Source organism: Panthera leo, chromosome A2 (genome assembly GCF_018350215.1).
Source record: "Panthera leo isolate Ple1 chromosome A2, P.leo_Ple1_pat1.1, whole genome shotgun sequence".
NCBI lineage: Eukaryota > Metazoa > Chordata > Mammalia > Carnivora > Felidae > Panthera > Panthera leo.
Genome location: NC_056680.1, coordinates 125,197,259 through 125,218,535, shown reverse-complemented (window position 1 = coordinate 125,218,535; position 21,277 = coordinate 125,197,259). Strand labels below are relative to the sequence as shown.

The following is a 21,277-nucleotide window of genomic DNA, read 5'->3' as shown; positions in this document are numbered from 1 at the left end:
CTTCGTACTGGAGATCTATGGAAGGGGATGAATGGGGAAGGGGATGAAGAAGACATTTGACAAATAAAACAAAATGGCAGTGGGGCCTAGCATTGACTGGTGACAGAGTCCCATAAACTGAAGAGCATGACTGAAATCTCCACAGCCAGGTTCAAAAGAATAAGGAATTATAGAAATATTATATATAAAATTTCATTTGTCTGTGATGACTTAGGCAGACTCCCATGGACAGTGCTCCTTCAAGGTTCTTTCCTGGCTCAGGAATGTGATTTGCAGATATTGTTATGAACTATCCAAAGCTCGCCTCTCATTGCAAATCCTGGCGTACTGTATTTGGCTTTAGATAAAAAGAGCTAAAGTTTCATCCAAAACACATACCTTAAATATAAAAATCAGAGGACACCAAGTACTTCCCAAGGACAGTATTAAAAGTCCAGTGTAGACAGACTGCTCCAGCCAGAATAATGAAGCACAAAGTGAAATTCTCCAGGTTCCTTCCCAGATTGAGCAGGAGGATGGGGGGGGGGGGGGGCAGGAATAGGGCGAGAGATATTTATTCCTGTAGGATGGCAAGCACTTTTTCCTATTACAGAGGAATTATTCTAGTTTAGGTTCCAGTATAATGACCCCGTGATTAAGGGGCAAAGAAGAGGGGGAATACGGAATAAAAAGGGAGTCAGTATAAAAATATCTTGTATTTTATCAGCTTGGAAACAGGTGTGAAAACATCCCACCCAGATCTGCACAGACATTTCTCCAAGAAGATCTACAAATGGCAATAAACACACAAGAAGATGCTCAACATCATTAGTCATTAGGGAAATACAACTCAAACCCCTAATGATACACTACTTCATGCCCACCATGATGGCTATGACCAAAAAGAGAATAACAAGTACTGGAGAGGATGTGGCAAAATAGGAGACCTCATATATTGCTGAGGGGAATATAAAATGGTACAGCCATTCTGGAAAAGAGTCCAGCGGTTCCTCAAAATGTTAGACATAGAATTACCGCATGACTCAGCAGCTCCCCTCCTACATATATACCCAAGGGAAATTAAAACACAGGCCCACATGAAAACTTGCACATGAATATTCACAGCATTATTCATAATGGCCAAAAAGCAGAAACAACCCACTGTCCATCAGCTACAACTGCATAAAGAAAATGTGGTGTATCCGCATAATGGAATATTATTCGGCCATTAAAAAAAAGAAATATACATGCTACAACATGGATGAACCTTGAAACATGCTAATAAGTAAAAGAAGCCAGACACAAAAGGCCACATATTATATAATCCCATTTATATAACCTATCCAGAATAGGAAATCCAAAGATACGGAAAGTAGCTGGCTGGTTACCAGGGGCTGAGGGAGGGAGGGGAGTGACTGCTAATGCGTCACTAATACGGAGTTTTCTTCGGGGGTGGTGAAAATGTTCTAGTATAGTGGTAAGGGTTGAACAACTTTGTGAATATACCAAAAAGCCACTGAATTGTACACTTCAGAAGGCTAAATTGTATGGCATGTAAATTACATCTCATTTAAAAAAAAAATCCAGCACGCCAAAGTCCCACATTCCTGACTTCACCAGATGACAGAATGGGATGATTTCCTCAATACCAGCTGGGACCCACTCCGGGGAGTACCCTCCGATTAAACTTGTCTCTTCATGCTTTCTAGATATAAAAAGTCTAGGAAATCTCCAAGTTTATGGACTCTCTGCCTGTGAATATGAAAGACGTTGGGCTCTGAGCAATTCTTCCTGGCTTTGAATTTCTGCTCCATTTGACCTTAAGCAAGTTTACTTAAATTCCTTAAGATACGTTTCCTTATATGTAAGATGGGGACACTCTACCTACCTCACTGGGATGGTGTGAAGGTAAAAGGCTTAGCAATCACACTTGGGGCAAAGTAAATAGGTCAATAAATGTCAGGGGTGGTCTCTTCTTTCCACAAATTCCTGATTGTTACTGTGCTGAAAGCAGGCTGCTCATATAGTCCAGGCGTGCAGATGGCATCACACAGGCAACTACAACAGAATGGCCACTTTGGAGGGAGACATGAGCCAGGGGAGTCCACAGCTGCAGCGCTTAACAACACAAGCCAAGGAGAGCTGAACTTGAGTTGGCTTCATGGTGGTCCCTCTGAATCTCACCTTTCCTCAACAATTCTAAAGGGCGCTACATTCTAAGGGGTAAACTCACGGGCCAAGGGCAAACAAGGAACTCGGCAAAGTGGAGCTGCTGCCTCGGTAGGGTGGGTAAAGGGTTTCAGGTCACTGCTACGTTTCAGGAGAAAACCAAGCATTGGCAAGTTGCAAAGAGAGAAAGATCACAGCTCATAGGAGCTGATCCATGCTGACTGTGGCTGGCAAGAAAGCCATCTCTCTAATCGAGCAGACTGTCATCGGGAAACCCTAATACAATGATCTCTAGCATTTAAATGGTTAAACAACTACCTTGAATCATCATCTCTCCAGGAAAAACCCAGAGGTGCGGGTTCCTCACAAATAGCCAAGAAGGAATCTCTGGGCAATATATCTTACATCATTGTGTTGTAATAGGCTGAATTGTGTCTCCACAAGTCATACGCTGAAATGCTAACGCCCAGCACCTCAGAATGTGACTGTATTTAGAAGCAGGGTCTTTAAAGAAGTAATTAAGATAAAAGAGGCCCATTAACGTGGCCCCAATCCAATATGGCTGGCATCCTTATAAGAAGAGGAAATTTGGACACACACAGGTACGGAGGGATGACCCTTTGAGACACAGTCAGAAGATGGTGTCATCTACAAACCAAAGAGAAAGACCTCGGGGGTAAGTAAAAACCTGCCAACACCTTGATTTTGGACTTACAACCTCCCGAATAGGGAGAAAGTAAATTTCAGTTGTTTAGGCCACCCAGTCTGTGGTAGTTTGTTAGGACAGCCCTCGCAAACCAATACACATAGGAACAACCACTTTTTCTTACCCATAGGAACAACCACTTTTTCTTCTCGGAATTGAAGGGCACATTTGGCAGAAATGGTGATCACTTTCCCTCTCTGTGGAAACAGCCTCAGGATTGGAAGAGATCATAGTGATTTAGAAGAAATGTATACATTTAAATGGATAACCTTTACCTATTCAACCAATCAATAAAAACACTGCAGCTGCTTTGATGAATGCAAACGCTGCATTTGAAATCGGGTGTTATGGGTGATCTTGTCATCACCTCTCACTCTCCATCCAATTTATTTCTCTTTTTTTCCTGAAGATCTATCTATCTGTGAATCAGGCAGTACCCCATCTAGCAAGTAGAGGGGAGTTCCCATCACCTAGTTTATTTCTATACCTTGTTTTGGTAGATCAGTGACAAGAAATGCCTGATTTTCAAAGATTTGATAAACGGTTGAGAATGGCTTACATTTTGAACAACCATCTCATAATCTCAGAAGCTCTTCAATTAAATTTAGTCAAGAGTTTAAAAGACAGAAGCAACTTCTAAGTTGAAGTTCTAACGATACCTAACAACTACTTGCATTTTTATTAGAAATGTCGGAAGCATTAATAGTAACATAATTGAAGATTACAAGTCAACCCCAAACAGTCTTGCCTGGCATTTAACTGAGGTCAGCACGTGGGTACAGCAAGACAACGGTCTCTTACACAGGTTCACATGTATGGACATGTATTTAACTTTATAAGGTACTTTTTTTTTTTTTTTTACTTTATAAGATACTTTATCTAGTCCAGTCCATTTGCTTAAATCCCTCCCAGCTTGCTGTTATTCATGAATTTCATAAGTAGCCCATCTATGTCACAGAAGAAAATGCTGACTAGTACAGGTCTTAAGTCAAAAAAAAAAAAGAAGCTCATTACTTCTTCACCTCTTTTATTTCTAAAAGTTGCAAGAGAGTTTTGGGGGGTGTGGGAGTTTGGGGACGATGAGCCCTTGACCTTATAACTAGTAACAATTTTTGAGTCCGTCTTCTAGAGAAAAGAATAATGGGTCAGTAACAACCTGTAGTCACTGCCAGAGATCTGCAATATACATACAGTGCAAATATTGTCTCTAGGCTACATAAATAATATACCTTGGGCCCAGGTGCCCAGATACCAGGATTTTTTAAAACAGCACAGGTATTCTCCTAACCAACTTCTACTCGAGGGGACCCACCAGACTATCCTTAGTCCCTTTGGAAAACATGCCAAGGGACGGATGCCCATGGCACATGGAGTACTCCTGGCTAGATCAACTGTGCATCATGTGTTTACCCAGGGTCAGCTGTATCCGTCCCCAGATGGTTTATGTCAGCTGTATGTGTTACTGTGGTCTTCTAAAATGTGACATCAACTGATGACACAGGGGTGTAAGCAGAAAGAGAAGTGGTTTCTAAGAAAACTAAGACAAATGCTTGGGAAGCTTGCATAAGAGCAAGTCATTTAAAGAAACTGTTGTCATAATAGGTGTGGGCAAGACAACTGTTAAAGACTGAAAAGTCATAAAAATACAGTTTCCTGCACTCAGATTGCTTTGCAAATATCCTTGCTCCACTCTGAAGAAACAAATATAAGAGACACACACAGGTATCATTATAGATCAGCATATTTATGAAAGATCATGACCTAGGGAATTCAAACCAAGTTGGTGAAGGAGAACGTCTAGTCTAGGATGCAGGCAGGCAGGCTAGGGCAATGAATGAAATACAGGTACATGGAAAAGCATTAGTGAACTCAGACTCGTTTTTATCATTAAACTTTAGAGTCTAATTTCTTGGGTTATAATCCAAGCTCTACCACTTAAAAGCTGTATGATCTTGGAAAAAATCACTCAGCTTCTCTGAATCACCTCTCTGTATCTGTACAAGAGGGCTAGTGATGATACCCATTTGTGACCTCAGTCCCAGGAGTCGTCAGCGTTAGTTATCATTGTTTCTGTTCTTGGTACAATGACCACTACCACATGGACACTAAGTACAGCCATCACTGGGTGATGGGAGAGACATGCAGTATTTTGCTGTTTTTTAAAAACAAAAAACAACGAGTCTTCAAATTAAAAACAACGGGGAACCACTTTGCAAAGAACTGACCGGTAACGTGACACAGTGACCTGACATTGCAGAGGCTGCCTCCCAAGCACAGAAGGTCAGCGCCCTGAGTCTACTGGCAGAAGAGTCCACGGCCTAATGCCATTCATGGTACTTCGAGGTCACTAAAATGCTTACTTTTTCGCCACTTAATTAAAAGAATACTGCAAAAAATTTTAAGTCAGACTAGATTTGCTCAGTGAAAATATATTCTGAAGTTATATTTTTTTTAACAGAGTATTGGATCAGTATTTTTAAAAACAACAGTCCAAAAACAAAACAAAACAAAACAACCCAAAACAATCCATCCGATGAGATCTCCTGCTTTAAAAGACATCGTGAGGGCGCCTGGGTGGCTCAGTCAGTTAAGTGTCCCACTTCGACTCAGGTCACGATCTTGCAGTGCACGAGTTCGAGCCCTGCATTGGAGCTCAGAGCTTGAAGCCTGCTTCGGATTCCGTGTGTCCCTATCTCTCTGCTCCTCCCCGCGCTCACTCGCTCTCTCTCTCAAAAATAAATAAACATAAAAATTTTTTTTTGAGAAGGCACTGTGTTTTTTTAGCACAGGCTGAGAAAGATAAAGTACAGATTTCACTCACTGACTTCTGGGTGAGCAAACAGGATTCAGATCCCTGGAATGTGATAAAACCACACTCAAAATGCACACAGCCTTCAATGCGGCAACAATATTCTCTTGGCTGAACCACTGTGTTTCAGGAGTTTATGGTGGCCTCTAGATAAAACCATTGAAGGCCCAACTTAACAGCTTAATCAGGTAATGGCTGAGCCAAAATAGAATTCCCAGGAAACAGGGCTGCTGGAAACAAATGACAAAGCAACACAGGCAGGGATCTGTGCTCAGTAAAGAAAGCCCAGGGTTTCTCTACCCAGGAGTTTGGTGGAAGAATTCAAGCCTTGTCTTTAAAATGAAATGTTTACTCTGAGCATACCTTCCCAGGGTTCCTATCTGGCTGTTTGACAGCTGTCAATCCAAATATTACAATAAGAGCTGTTGTCCAGACCACACCTATGTACAGTCACAGGCAACAGAGTCAGGGAGCTTCCGAGCCTCCTAAGTATTTGTTGAGGACCACGTGCCTGAAAGCAGAGCAGGGCATCTTTGTGGCATCTGTGGGATGTTTCGATGCTGGCAGTCACTGGTGTGAAATTTCCACTCAACTGTTCATCCCTGCACTCAGACCGGGTGTCTGTGATGAGCACATCAAATTTGAATGAAACGCATCATTTTGTTATTGGCAGAGACCATTATTAAGGAATTATGAGATAAAATCTTTTTGTAAAGTAGGGGAATTTTGAGATAAAAATAACACGCTGCAAATAACACATACCTCAATACGATTCTCTGCTGTGAGGCACCGTTCATGGAAACCTGCTGTGTTCCCCGCCTGAATATTTCAGATTACAAGCCTGGGCAGTGAGCCAGCCTGGACCCCTGAGTGTCAGGAACTGTTGGGGGGGCGGGGCTGCTGACTTTCACCCTGAGGGCCATGACGCTCTTACACCTCAGATCCCACCCTCCTCTCAACCACCCTCCCTCCCAACCACCTGCCTTGGTTCTATCCCCTCATCTTTCCTCTCTACTGAGGACTTCACATACCTCCAGAGCCCAGCAGACCGGTACCAGATCCCTGTGATTAAGTTTCACCTCCTCCCTTCTAGCACATGGCACCCTGGTAAGTGCCAGTGAATGCATCCCCTTGTAAGACTGTGAGGGTAGGCTTGATGACAGGGTAGGCTCTCCCTGTGTCCCCAACCCAACTGGGGAAGAGACAAGGAGTAGGTGCTCAATCAATATTGAATTAAACTCATTTAAATGTCTCTTAATACAAATAGCTACCCAAAACCCGCCAAATATGCCCTTGTTACATGTATAATTGATAGTAAAAAGAAAGTGGCCCCATTAGACACCTGGTCTGAACAGAGGACAGACCACAAGATCTCTTCCTCTATCCACTATGGACTGAGACCCGCCTTGTCCAGAAGGAGCACTGTGTACCTGTCCAGAGTGAGGCAAGAATAGAGGGGAGGGGTGAGGCCGGCAAGTTGCATCATGTCAACACAACATAGAGGTGTGTGAGCTAGCCCGGGATTCCTCACCTCTGAGCCTGTTTTCTAGGGATCCACATGGTTAATCCCCACAACATCTTGAATACACACAAGGCTTTCCAGTCTTTGCCACTAAAGGATGCTCTCATCTCCACCCCACTCTCCCTTCTCCCACTCACTATCCTCTGTAGCCTTTCTTCTGAAATCTAACTTTCTCATTCTGTACCCACTACCCACCTTCCAGGACCTGCTCCAAGTGCCTCCCCCAACCCCAGCAGCTAGAGCAGGCTGGTAACAGGTTAAGTCACCAACCTCTGCTTCTAATCTTCTGTGGCCTCCTCCTGGGAAAATAAGAGCCCTGGAGGCCCCACCCATCTGGCCCTGCCTCCCCCTGCACCCCCAGCCACCCACTGCTCCCAGAACTCTGGTTTCTGTCTGGAGCAAGCATTCTCAGGGCCTTTGCACTTGCTGGTCCCTCTAGGGGAGTACCCTTTCGCCCAACTTTTCCTATGCCTCCTTCTCATCCATCAGCTTTAGCTGAGGGCTTCCTTGACCCCCATCCACCTCAGCAGGCTTCTCTTCAACTGGCCACCATCCTCCTCAGCATTTACCACTATCTGTAATTATCTATTATGCATTGACTTGTCCATTTCCCCACCTTACATGGAAGCTCCATGAGAGCAGGGACCGTGTCTTGTTATTAGGAGTCGGACACAGAACCTAGTACCCTGGTAAGAGCTCAAAAAATATCTGCCGAATGAACAGATAAGAAAGGAATGAATATCCCTTGGGAGAAGCAATACTATCAAGCCTCCAAAATCAGATCCCAAATGGGCCCATCTTTCTTGGAAGATAAACTAACATCTTCCCCTTTGGTGAAATAAAGTCTGCATGGTGCACACACCAGGATTTCCCTTCATTCACACTATCTTCTCTTATTAATACACAGCAGTCTTGTTACTGACCATCTTTCCCTCTGGAAACCACCCAGAGCTCGTTGGCTCACAAAACCGGAACTCTACCTTGGAGTTGAGCCAAGGTCACAGACTCAGAGTTGAGGGGCCGGGTGGAGAGGCCCTGACGCCCTCCGGATTGCTCTACCTCTGGCCATAAGCCCTGTCCTTCAGAGGAACAAAAACAGGAAGGGAGCAGAGGCCTCGGGAGGTTTGACATGGTCCTAGGAGTCTAGGTGAAGCCCTGATGCCTGGCCAGCCTAAGACCCAAGACGGAGAGGAAAAAGCAGGTGTGCCAGGGGTCAGTGAAAGGACATGGTGTTTGGGAAGAGACACTCACACTCCCCACTCGAAAATCAGACAAACGCCTGGCTTCAAATCCTGACTCCGATCAACATTTCTGAAGGCCACACAGACGCTATTTAATCTCTCTGAGCCTCGCTTTCCATAGTCAAAACAGTTCTCCTAATTTCTACTGCAAGAGAACTGCTGGGCATTTCGCCCCAGACGTTATGTCCGGCTGCATCTCCCCACCCTTCAATCTCCCAGGATCAGCCCATTATTCATACAGGAAAAACATAACCAGAAATCAATCACAGTCAGTCACTTTCCCCCCAAAATCTGGGTTTCTCAGACTATTCTGAGGCTGAGCCGCACAAGCTGATTCACATTTACTTAACTGTGTTAAATAATAGGCCAGGCTGATTCCTGGATTTAGCATATGCATGTACACAGCAGCTACTCAATACATATTTTTCAATGAATGAATCAAATGACAAGACGGCTTGTGTCTATATTGATCTCACTAATCAAGTCAGATCAACTAAAATCCCATTTCTCACAATCAGTACATGTTGCCAGGCACTAATTCACCTTGTGCTTGGATACTGCAGACAGACATGTAGCAAGAAAACAGACTAAGACCATTATAAGGCCGAAGACTTTGACATGTTCCTTTCTGATAGAGGCCATGGGGAGAACGTGCAAGTGGGATATTTTCTTAATGTTTATTTCTTTTTTGACAGAGAGAGAGAGAGACAGAGACAGAGAGAGGGCATGCATGTGTGCACAAGTGGGGGAGGGGCAAAGAGACAGAGGGAGACTCAGAATCCAAAGCAGGCTCCAGGCTCTGAGCTGTCAGCCCAGAGCCTGACGTGGGGCTCAAACCCCCAGACCGTGAGATCATGACCTGAGCTGAAGTCAGACACTCAAACACATGAGCCACCCAGGCACCCCAGTGTGCAGTGGGATATTAAATCTCTTTATTTATTAATTAATTTTTTTTTTGGAGATTACCAAAGTCAGCGCCTCCAGGGCTTATACTTTCACAAACCAAAGGGACTTTTCAAAATAGGACAACTACTCAGCAAAAACCAAAAATTAAAAATTAATCTTCATTCCATATGTGGACTGCCACCAGATTTTGTAAGGATGTTCAGCAGAAGTATTCCTCTTTCTGCCTTGCTCCATAAACACTGAACAAGGGAAAACATTGCCCAAGACTGAGATTTGGCAAAGGAATCTGATGAAACCCATCTGTTCTGTGCCATAGGGTGATGTCCCTGAAGGCTACTGGTGACTGGATGATTATCTAGTTTTTGACTGTCCTACCTCAGTTTCCTGCAAAACACGGTTTCTTATTACTCACACATTCTTGTCCACCCAGCAGTAGCATCTCAAGGCAAAAAAGGACTCTAACTCTTTAGGGTCCCACACAGGTACCCTTTGGCCTAAGAAAACACACCTGCTAAAGCAAACCCACAGAAAGGAAAATGAAGAGCCAGCTAGTTATTCCCTTTGCAAAAGAAGTATTTTTTTCTTTTCTTATGTTTTTTCAAGGGTTCTTTTTTTTTTTTTTCTTTCATTAGCTACATTTAACAGATGGAAAAACTGAGGCTTGGAAAGGTTAAGGAATGTCACCAATTTTACACCAAAAAAGGTTTTTTAAAAGGAGCCATGGGTTTTTTAAATGCCCTTACAATGGACTTATTTTCTTAAATGTGACTAGCACACAAATCAGCAAGTGCCCATGATTGGGCAGAGGGCGGGATGCCTGAACAAGAGGTAGGATCAACATGGCTTGCTTACAAAACACAGCACGCTTGCAAAGAGCACGGGACTGAAGTCAGAAGGTCTGGGTCCTAGTCCCAGCCAAGTCACTAATGAGCTACGGGATGGAGGCAAGTCATTTAACTTCTTTGGTTTTAGTTTCCTCACACAGAGATGGAGAATCATTGCTAAAAGCAAGCATTACCTACATCCAAGGTTAATGGGGAAATGAAATGAATATGGAAGCATTAGACACTATGAAGACATAGCCAGAATACTTGTGTTATATATATGTATGTATATATGTGTATATACATATATATACATACACACACACACACACACACACACGTGTGAAAATAAGAATCACCTAGAAAATCTCCTGCATCCATTCTTGCCCACACTAAATGTATTTCCTCTTGCTAATGAAGGGATCAATTGGATGGTGAGAGATTTCTGTGAATCAGGATGAACACACAGCCCTTGGAGAATGTGCACTGCTGTTCTGAGGACATGTGAGCCACTCTGGAACAGCCAGCCATCTTTTGGTACCCTAGGACAGCCACACAGGCAAATGGATCCACTCCAGCTCTACAGGGGATCAAGCCCTAAGCCTATTACTATATGTTTACCAGATGCTAATAAGGTGGTATGAGTGCTGAGAACGCTCTGAACACATTGTGAACATGCAAAAGAAACCAAGACACAGGACGACACCGGGCCAAATGTGAGATATGTGACGAGGACCTAGGTCACCGCCCTGGCTACTTCTACACCCTACTAGGTCTGGGTAAGCTCTAGCACTCTCACTTGAGGACAACAATTAAATGTCTTCAACAAACCATCATCCTTCTAGGACAAACCCTAACCCCATGCTGGATTCGACTTGCTAGCGCTTTCCCTGGCTGACCCAGGTCCACACTGCAGAGCAGAGCCCTCTCTGAGGCCAGCTGTCCCCTGCTCTCTCTCCCATTTCCTAGCCTTCACATTCACCTGTTCTAAAAGCGGAATAAGCCCTTTAACTCTGGCCAGAAAGAACATCGTACGCTGGACAACTATAGGGATGATCAGAACAATCCAAGAAAACATAATACCTGGAAGGCTCTGCATGGATTCACTGGCCTTGTCAGAAAAGCCAGTAAGGGGGAGGTGGTGCTTTACAGACTAAACCAGGGGGCAGCTGATCACCCAGCACATAGTACAATGGGACTCAAACTTCAGTGAGCATCGAAACCACCAGGAGGATGCGTGAACACACAGAAACCCAGAGTTTCTGAGTCAGTAGCTGACGCTGATGCTGGTCCAGACAGCACACTTTAAAAACCACTGTCACAGTAAATGGACAAGAGCTGCCCGATCTGTCACTCCCCCTGGGCAATTTCAGATCTTGATTCATCCCCCCAAATTGAGCCTTAAGAAAACTGAGGATAAGAATTAAACAGCCATCCGTCCTTTACCCTCCCTTCCCCTTTCCCATACATGCACCCAAGTTGCTATGGATGAAGAGAAACAACTATCAAGCCATTCCTGATAAATATCACCCAGCATCAAGTCCAGTTCTCACCTGTGAACAAGATGATTTTGCAAAAGGAGTGAGTTACAGTGCAAAACAGAGGACACAGCAGCGCAGGCAGAGTGCTGGGGAGCTCTCTTGGTCCAGTTCTCTGACCTGGTGCGTGATCCCTCCGTCCTGTGATTGGAGTGTGCCACGGGGACAGTGCCAGGGAAACGGTGTGACCTGGTTTTCTCCTCACTCATTTATCCTGATGCTCTGCCACAATGCACTGTGATTGCCCGCTGAGAACTCACTTCGCGTCACTAAACTGCTGCCACTGAACTGTCAGGCTCACCAACAATCCAGTGCAAAGGAAAGTAGCTAGTGGCCACAGACACACTACATGTCTGTCTGGTGCGTGGCAGGGCGTAATCCCTCAAGACCAGGACCAGAGGATTTCTGGCCAAGAAGAGACCATTAAAAATATTTCTTTCCTTCCCCAAGCTGATTACATTATACACCACACTGTTTTACTAACAGCAGGAGTTACTGCTACAATAATATTGTTTTGTTTTACGGGGGGTTAATGGAAGCTCCTACAGAAAGCAGTGTTGTGAATAATGTAAACACGCTGTGATAAGAGCCCATCCTACAAGTCTCTTCTCCTGTGGTTCAAAATGGGAAAATCTGGCCAATAGTCACCACATGTCAGCCTGACCTTTCCTGGCTATGGGACAGGAGAGGTTACATACATTTGAGGTTGCAGTTGTGGGCCTGAACACCAACTTCAGGCTAAATAAGGAAAAAGAATGAGGAGTGATTCATTCACAGCATTTTGGTGAATATATAGAGTGTATGTGTTTGCAAATACCTGGCCTTTAAGTTGATTTTGTGCACACAAATAGGCATATTTGGTGAAAAAAAGTGACTTTGTGTCTCATTTTTAAAAAAATCCCAACTAGCTCTTTCTCATATGCAAAACTGTGCAACGCTTCCCAGGTTCTGAGTGTCTGATCTGGTGTAAACCCCATGAAGTCCTCTAAGTCCAACAACATTTTCCAGAACAATAACACCAACACAATCTCCACTTACCCCAAAATTATGAATCGATCTCAGATACGCCAGGTTTAAGACATGGGCCACAAGCCCAGATAGCTGTATTCAGAAAATTCTGGAGCAGGAGAGAGAGCTCAGCTGCAGGTGACAATGTTGCCTGGGGCCTCAAGAACACTGATTAAATAATCTTGCCCTCTCCCTACCCCCCAAAAGTCCACTCATTTGCATGTACAGATGAGGCCACGCAAGAACTGTCTTCACACCCCACCCCCTCCATGGTTCCTGTCCTCACCTGTTTTCCAGAAGTGTCATGCACACCACTTCTCGCACCCCGGGGTTGTTGGCCTTCTCCACTGAGCAGCCCTGCAAGTTCCAGGTGGCCAGCCTCAGCACCGGCCGCCCATCCCTTGTGCCTCCAAAGGCCTCCACGGAAGGACGAGTGGAGATAATCTGGGTGGGCCCCCCTGGCGGGAGGTCCAGGTCCTCACTCTGCAGGCTCAGCGAGGTTGGGCTGGGGTGAGGCTTGGCGGTGAAGGTCAGGCCCCCATTGGTGTGGGTAGAGGGGGGCCTGGACCGCTCCGCGAACACCTGGTGCCGGATCCTGTCGAGGAAGGCGGCGTTGATACCGCCCATCCTCACCAGGTCCTCAACGCTGCGGAAGGGCCCATGCTCGCGGCGGTAGTCCACGATGCTCACAGCCATCTTCTCCGTGAGGCCTCGTATGCTCATGAGCTGAGCAGGGGTGGCCGTGTTGATGTTGACCCGTGGGGTGAGGGGCACAGTGGTGGCGAGGTGGTGAGGCTGCTGCTCGGCCAGCAGGTCCCGCCGCAGGGAACTGGGAGAGTGCTGCGCGGAGCTGCCCTTGCTGCTCACGCAGATCTCAAACTTGACCTGCTCCAGTTTGGTGGCACCCACGCCGCTGACCAGCGCCAGGTCCTCCACCTTTTTGAAGCCACCAATGTACTCGCGGTACTCCACGATGCTGCGTGCCACCGCACGCGTCACACCAGGCAGGGTCATCAGCTCCTCCTCTGTGGCCGTGTTGATGTTGAGCCGCTCCTGATTCACCAGGATGTTGCTGAAGTTGCAGGCCGCGCTGAACTTGCGGCTATGGGATAGATCCGAGGGGTCCCGCGGTATGGAGCGGTGGCAGCCCAGGGTGCTCCCCATGCCGGCCAGGGTCAGTGGCCCAGGGAGGCCTCACCACCGCAGAAGAACTCTCTGGCTAGGGAGGAAGCCCAACAAACCTTACAGGCACAGAAGGAGGGAAGGTGCACGATGCAGGGAATGAAACGGTTACCAAAGACAAACACTAAATCTCCATGCCCAGGGTGTCCAAAAGTACCTTTCACTTGGCCACCTGGAAAACAAATTAATAAACACACAAATCGATTGGATCAGTTAATCAGTTTGCATTAGCATTCCCTACCTAGAGCAGGAGTTCTTAACCAGGAGTCTCAGGCTAATGGCTGTCCGTGAACCCCTGAACACATAGCGAGGCTGGCCCGTATGGATTTCCCTCTGAAGAGGTCTGGTTTTTATCACATTCGGGTCCAAAAAGGCTATGAGCTTCTTCTCTTGGAAAGAGACCTATCCTCATCAGCCCACACCTCTGATCCCTGCCTCTACTCACCTCTCACCACCATCCCCCCTTAGGTCGCCCCTACCAGGGCTCGGGCAGCAGAGAGGGCGTATCTCCCACGCCCACCCCGCCGCCGGACATTCAGCACCACCTGCAACTTGGGAATCCCGTCCTCACTAGTATAGGCACCAAGAAGGGGTTTACGGACCCCCACCAGACCCGCCGCAAGTCCCCGCGCCCCACCTCTCCGCTGCTCCCCCGGGGCGTCCTTCCACCTGCGGCTCGGAAGCCTGAGCTCAACCCGGGACTGCGCGGGCCCCCTGCCTCCAGTTCTGGTGCCCGCGCAGGTGTGGGTCAGCGGCTGGGCCGCCTCGAGCCGCGCGTCCCGGATCTTTCTGCGGGAGAAACTCTTTGAGTCGCTCTCCCAGAGCCAGCAAGAGCTGCAGGGCTGCGCGGAGGCGGCAGCGGCGGTGAAATCCGGCCGCCGAGGCTGCACCAGGACTTGCGGCGTCGCCGCAGTTGCGTTGATGGAAGCAAAAAGTCCTGCGCCCGACTCGGACGCGGGATCCGCCAGGACCGCGTCGGTGCCGAGTACCAAAGCCACGGCTCCAGTTTGCCGTCCGTGTCAAAGCCAAAGTCCTGGCGGCTCGGCCCGCGCCTCCGCCGGCACCACGGCCACGCCTCCCCCAGCGCGGCAACTCCTCCGGGGACTCCAGAGGGAACGTGGAGGCGGGGCCGAGCGCCAGACCAGAGCCCGGGAGAGCGGAACCAGAGAGCGTTGGGGCGGGGCCCTGGAGTGCGGGGGGCGGGGCCACGGAGCGCGGGGGCGGGGCCAGAACGCGAGAGGGTGGAGTGCGGGGCCGACAAATCTGAGAGGCGGGGCCCTGCTGCGCGGGGGGAGGGCCCCGAGCGCGTGGGCGTGGAGATGGAATGCGGGAGCGCAGGGGCGGGGCCATGGCGGAAGGGGGCGGGCCACGGAGGCGCGGAGGCGGGATTTAGGGACTAAATGGGCGGGGCCGATATCGCTGCTGCAGTGTCGGGTCCTGAGGAGGCTGCCCTGGGGCCTGCAGCTCCTGAGTGGAGATACTACCAAAGACTTAAGGCTATATGTGTGAGGTGGAGAGTGTTTGTTTGGTCTTGACCGAGGCGAGACCTGCCGAGCTGCTTTTCCGCGGGAGGAGCCCGGAAGAAGAGAAGGCGCCCATGGGCGCAAATACTACCAGGCCACCAGTCTGAGTTTAGATCATCTTTGGGGCGTGGCTTAAGGTCCGGGCACTCCAAGTTGTGGCGGGGGGGGGGGGGGGGAGGGGAACCCCGGGGGGGGGCACCCCTGCGTGTCAAGGGTCTCGCTCAGCTCTGCGGTCAAGTCTGAGAACGTTCCCAGAGGGGACTGAATGGGATCTTTTTTACTTCTTCCCCCCACTTCTGGCCTCCTCTTTTCTTTCACTGGAGTATTGCCTTTGCGCTGCGATCACAGAGATGTCCTCAAACAATGCTAGTAACTCCTGCTGCTAGGAGAGGTCACGCACCACCGATTATTCAGAGATATGTTCGCACACAACACTTAATAGGGTTGCTCTTTGGCACGTATAGCGCTCTCAGTATATATCGATATGTTTCTATAAGTATTAAATCTAGTCATTAAAGAGACAGGAAATGCTGCTTGGAAATGAAGATTGCTTACCAAAATTCAGAACAGTCCTTGGATCATAACCACTAAATGACAACTCAGTTAACGATTAAAGAACCTGCTGAAGTACAGCAGATACATGGAGCTAGAGTATTTAATTAAACAAACCATGTGGTGATGGTTTTGAATACTTTGACCCTGGGCATTTGGTGTGCTCTGAAGTTTCGTCCCAACCAATGTGACCAATGTTTCTGCTTTAAATTTCCCAGGGCTAGGTCAGCAAAAACAGTAACTCTCAGGGAAGGCACAAAGTACTTCAGATATGAAGTAAGAGGTAGCCAGGGCTTGGCAAAATGCTATTGCCTTTCTGAGGCACATTCCCCTACTGTGTATACGGGTCAGGACTTAATTGCAAGTGACAGAAACCCCAGTCACACTAGCTTAGAGGAAAAGAAGGGAGGGAGGGATTTCCAGGTTCTTATGTGCTAAACCTAAGGAAGAGAGCTTATGTCAAGAATGGCTGCATCCAGCTCAAATGATGTCATCAGGACCTAATCTGACTCCCTCCCTCTATCCCCTTCACTTGCCACCCTACTCCCCAACCCCAGTACTAAACTACATTATGCCACTCCTTTCCTCCTGAAATCCTGTTGTGATAAGGAAAAACATGTTCAAGAAAAGCAGGAAAATCCCTTGTAGAGGAAGGAAAAGTCTTTGTTGAGCAGAATGCCTTGAAGAGCCTGGGGGCACGGCCAGTGGGATTAGAAGCAGAGAAACTACATATTTTATAATACAAACCAGGACACATGGGAGGGTAAGAGGGGCACTGCCAACTTTACTGGCACAACAGGCATAACCTGGTTTTATTCTCTGTAAATCGAAGCATATGCTCCCCCTTAAGTAGAAATGAAGCCAAGAGGTAGCTAAACCCCTGGGTATTGAAACAAAGTAACAAAACCACAATAACATGACTAAATTGAAAGTGACCCGCAAACCACATGTTGGTGAGGTATGGAGCAACTGAAACTCTCAGATACTGATGGTGGGAATGCAAGGCAGTGTAATCACTTTGGAAGTCAGTTAGGCAGTTTCCTAAAAAGTTCAACACTCATCTACCGGATCACCAAACCACTCCACTTAGGTATTTACCAAAGAGAAATGAGAGCATGAAACCCAAAGATGTGTAGTGAATGTTCTAGGAGTTTGTTATAGCCCCAAATCACAAACAACCCAAATCCACCAGTAGGTGAATGGATAAACAAATAGTGGCATATCCATACAATGGAATACTACTCGGCCATAAAGACAAAATAATTAATACACACAAGATTGAAGAATCTTGGAATCATCACGCCAAATGAAAGAAGCCTGGCAAAAAAGTGAGAGAATATGATGCTTGATTCCATTTATACTAAACTCTAGAAAATACAAGTTAATCTATATACCGAGAAAGCAGCTCAACAGTTGCTTGGGGTTGTGATGCATGGAGGAGTGGATGAAACTGGCCAAAGAGCACAAGGAAACCGTTGGAATGATGGAAATGTTTGAGAGGTCATGGTTTCATGGGTGTATGTATGTCAAAACGAGACTCACACACTTTTGTGATGTTTAATGTACTTCAATTACACCTTGATAAAACTGAAAAAAAATCCTCAAAAGATAAAAAGAAATGCTGCTTGAACTAGAAGAAGAAAGAGGAGGAGGAAGAGGAGGAGAAGATGGAAAATAAGAGGAAGAAGAAGATGGGATTATTTTGGGAGAAGGAGTAGGTGAGCCAGGGTGAAGAGGAGGGAGGTGAAGGGGAAGGGACCCAGGAAGGAGTTGAGTCTGGAGACAACAGAAGAGAAGACCAGTGAACAGTCCCAGTTAAAGACGGGGCCCCAGGAGAGGGGACATCTGAAGGCTTTAAGACTAATAATGTCTCAGGGCATCTGGGTGGCTCAGTCAGTTAAGCATCCGGCTCAGGCCGTGATCTCACACTACAGAGTCTGCCTAGGATTCCTTCTCTCTCTCTCCCTCTCTCCCTGCCCCTCCCCTGCTCATGTGTGTGCTCTCTCTCAAAATAAATAAATAAATAAACTTAAAAAAAGACTAATCATGTCTGACAGTCTATTTTATCCAATGTGCTATTCTCCAATGTAACCCCCACACTTACACTCTGAATCTTTTTTTTTTTTTTTTTTTTTTTGAAGTAGGCTCTACCCCCAACATAGGGCTTGAACTCATGACCCTGAGGTCAAGCGTCATATGCTCTACTGACTGAGCCAATCAGGGGCCCCCACACCCAGAATCTTTAATAAGAAATGTAATGGCCTCAAATGAGTGCTATCAGGGACATAAGATAGAGAAGCTGAGTCTCTCTGGAGAGATATGGGATAGTGAGAAGGGGCCAGTGGCAAGCTGCCAGATGAAAGATCCAGGATTCATTGCAAGCAAAACTCACAGCCTGAGTGACCCGGTGACATGTCTGACTTTCAAGAATCCCTACTGAGACTGGCAGCTTGGCTGGTGGGGAGAGAGGTCCTGCTCCACAAAGAATGGAAGTTTGAGCCAGTGTCATTTGACTCTCAGAAGGACAGGAAGTGAGGGCCTGGCTGACACCTGTGTTACCTGAGTATGTCAAAGAGCAAGGGTCACATCATCCCCTCTGAGTGCCACGTCCCGTGGCCACTGCTCCTTACAACAGAGATCTCACCTGGGGCTTTGGCCAGAGAGACAGAGTGAGGGAGGTCGCTGGCCTGCTTCTGAGTCAGCAGTTTCAAAGGGAAATGGCGCTTCAGGGGAAGGGAGAGGTGATGGAAGGGAAGAAGGGAGAGCAGTTTTCAATTTAAAATTTCAACATGCATGGCACTAGAAACATGTTGATGAGGAAGATACACGATTTCTCTATTCCCAGAGCAGAGAGGCCAGCAGGAACGCAGACATTAAATTGATAAGAACAGAGCATGTTAGAATAAAGGGAAGGGGAGGAGGATACGGCTGTAAATTAAAAATAACTGAGTGTAGGGGACTTCCTTGGGAGGTGAAGATGAGATCTAAAAGATGAATAAGGAAAGATACCGCAATCCACAAAACCTCAGCCCTTGCAGAGAAGTTCCCATTTTCCTAGTCAACAAGGGGTTCAGTCAGACCACTGACAGCTATCCTGGCACCCACACTCACGCAATGGCCAAACTGGATGTTGTCCTGAATATTGGTATGACCTCAACAGCAGATTTGTCACTCTCTACCACAGTAGGCTTCTGTGTGTTCCCAAACTGATGAAGCATGAGACATTGACAGTATATGGGAACTTTCTAAATCAGACCCTGCCTCCCTGGGAGTCACGGCGTTTGATGGCCCAGAATGCCCCCAGATGGACCACATGGACAGTGGCAATGGATATACCCTCAGTCTTCAAATTTCTTCTTCTGTGTGTAGACACTCAGCCATGAATCTCGCCACTAGAAGCATTTCCGTTGGGTTCTCTAAATGAGTCTATTGCTCTGTTACACAGCGGTATGTGGTTGACTGTGACATTGGTGGCCCCCAGTGAGTCATATGTCCCAGTACTCTCATCCCTGTGTGATCACTTGTCATGTGATTTGCTTGGCCATGTGATTTGCTTTGACCAGGGGACATTTACTAGAGGCAAGCAAGGATTTGATAAGCATTTGCCCATTGGATCTCCCTGGAATGTTTCCTCTTAGAACCCAGCTGCCGTGCTATCAGAAAGTTCTGGCTTATCCTGTTGTGACAGGGGGCATCCCCACCCTCAATAAGCACTGAGGCCTCACATGGGTGAGAGAGGCCTTCTAGGACCTTCCAGCCTAGCCCAGCCACTAGCTAGATGAAACCACAGGAGTGAGCCCAGGAGAGACCACAAGGAGCAGAGAAAACAACCCAGCTGAGCCCAGCCAACCTACAGAACTACCAAAGTGTCATTGTTATAGGCTTACAATTACCGAAAAGGTTGCCTCACAGAAGTATTTATCATATAGATGTGACCCTCAGGCCTTGTTTTCCCAGCAAGAAAAACCAATGTCGTAGTTCCAAATGTAGTTCCCTTTACAATTCACTGACATTTGTCCCATTCTTCAGGTGACCTCACCAGGCTTTGATTTCCCTCAAGGAAAGTGGTTTGAGGTGTTTTTGTTTTTGTTTTTCAGTTGGGTCACAGGAGAATTTGGAAACCTTCAGGGCCCTTCTCTTGTAGAACAGTAGATGAGTATTGTATGACAGCTGTAGCAATAAAAAGAAAGTGGTTTTGTTAAACTATCGTATTTAAAGAGAATAAATTAGCATTTTTATAATCGCGTTTATTTCTACAGCTCTATTTCCCCTCCCCCATGAACATGGAAGACAAGATGGAGAAGAGCAGGGAAGAGGAGAAATGCTCCAAGAGGAACAGTCCCATCCGTCTCTGAAGTTCACCCAGGTGAGGCAAAGGGGCCTTTCATCTTGTCCTCTAGGTGGCCCCTGGCATCCTGTAGGTACAGCATTATCTTGGAGACTGCTTTTGAAGGCTTTGGAAGTGTCAGATAGCCCCTTATCTGAGCCCTGGGAGCAAAGGCTGGGCAGGTCATACTCTCTATCCCCCAGTGCACAAAGTCCTCTCTCAGCGGGCCACGCACGCACAGCATCATGTACATCTTGTCCAGTTCCCAGTGCAGCTGTTTGTGTTCAGCACCTGGCCAATCTCCCACACTTGATGGGCTCCAAGGAGCTCGTGATCTCCATGCTTCATGTAAAGTACAGGGAGCACGCCTGACCTCCCAGCATGCTCCCTTGTTTATCTCACTGCTTTGGCCACCTGAAGTTTCCTCTTCTCCACTCTTTCTGCTTCATGCCAGTTCTTTCTGGCTGACCTCAAACACAGGTGTGGATGAAAGTGAAACTTTATCCTTCCCAATGACCCCCTGCCGGCCCTGGCTGCTGCTAGAGGCAGACGATGGGGTCACACCGTCAGGCAAATTCTGTTTGTCAGACCACTGTCTAAGCTGCCGGTATGGAGGGCCTTTCCTGGAGGATATACCCTGGGGGAATTTGGTTGCATCCGGGACATCATCACTGCTGCTGGTGTATGGGTTCAGGGGAGGCCAAAGGGCCATGCTGGGGGCTGTGCTGGGGTGGTCTCCTCTCTAGGCCAAGTAGGGGACTGTCAGATGCTTTGCCTGAGCTGCTCACTTTCCATCCTAACTCCTGGTTCTCCTCAAGCCACTGATTTTCTGTCCTGCTCTTCTGACTATTCTCAGAGTAGGAATTAAAGGTGGAAGTGGCAGGCTTATTGAAATTCCTCTGCTTTGGGTTAGCAGAGTCACGATGCCATACCTTGCAGGATGAGTTTAAAGGGCAGCTGTGGGTGGGATCAGCCAAAGGATGGGGCTCAG

The 21,277-nt window shown here is 47.2% G+C and overlaps 1 protein-coding gene across 7 annotated transcripts in view; it reads right to left on the bottom strand.

Moving 5' to 3' along the window:
• EEPD1 (endonuclease/exonuclease/phosphatase family domain containing 1) overlaps nt 1-15,004 on the bottom strand; it is a 147,184-nt gene extending 132,180 nt beyond the window's left edge. For all 7 annotated transcript variants that reach the window (XR_006197789.1, XR_006197806.1, XR_006197779.1 and 4 more), the window contains exons 1-2: nt 14,522-15,004; nt 12,989-14,056 (exon numbers count right to left, since the gene is read on the bottom strand). Coding sequence is in view for 1 of the 7 variants with exons in the window: in XM_042922156.1 (XP_042778090.1) it covers nt 12,989-13,866 (878 nt within the window). In the remaining 6 variants the exon portion in view is untranslated. The remainder of the gene's footprint in view (nt 1-12,988; nt 14,057-14,521) is intronic.
• Nucleotides 15,005-21,277: the final 6,273 nt, after the last annotated feature.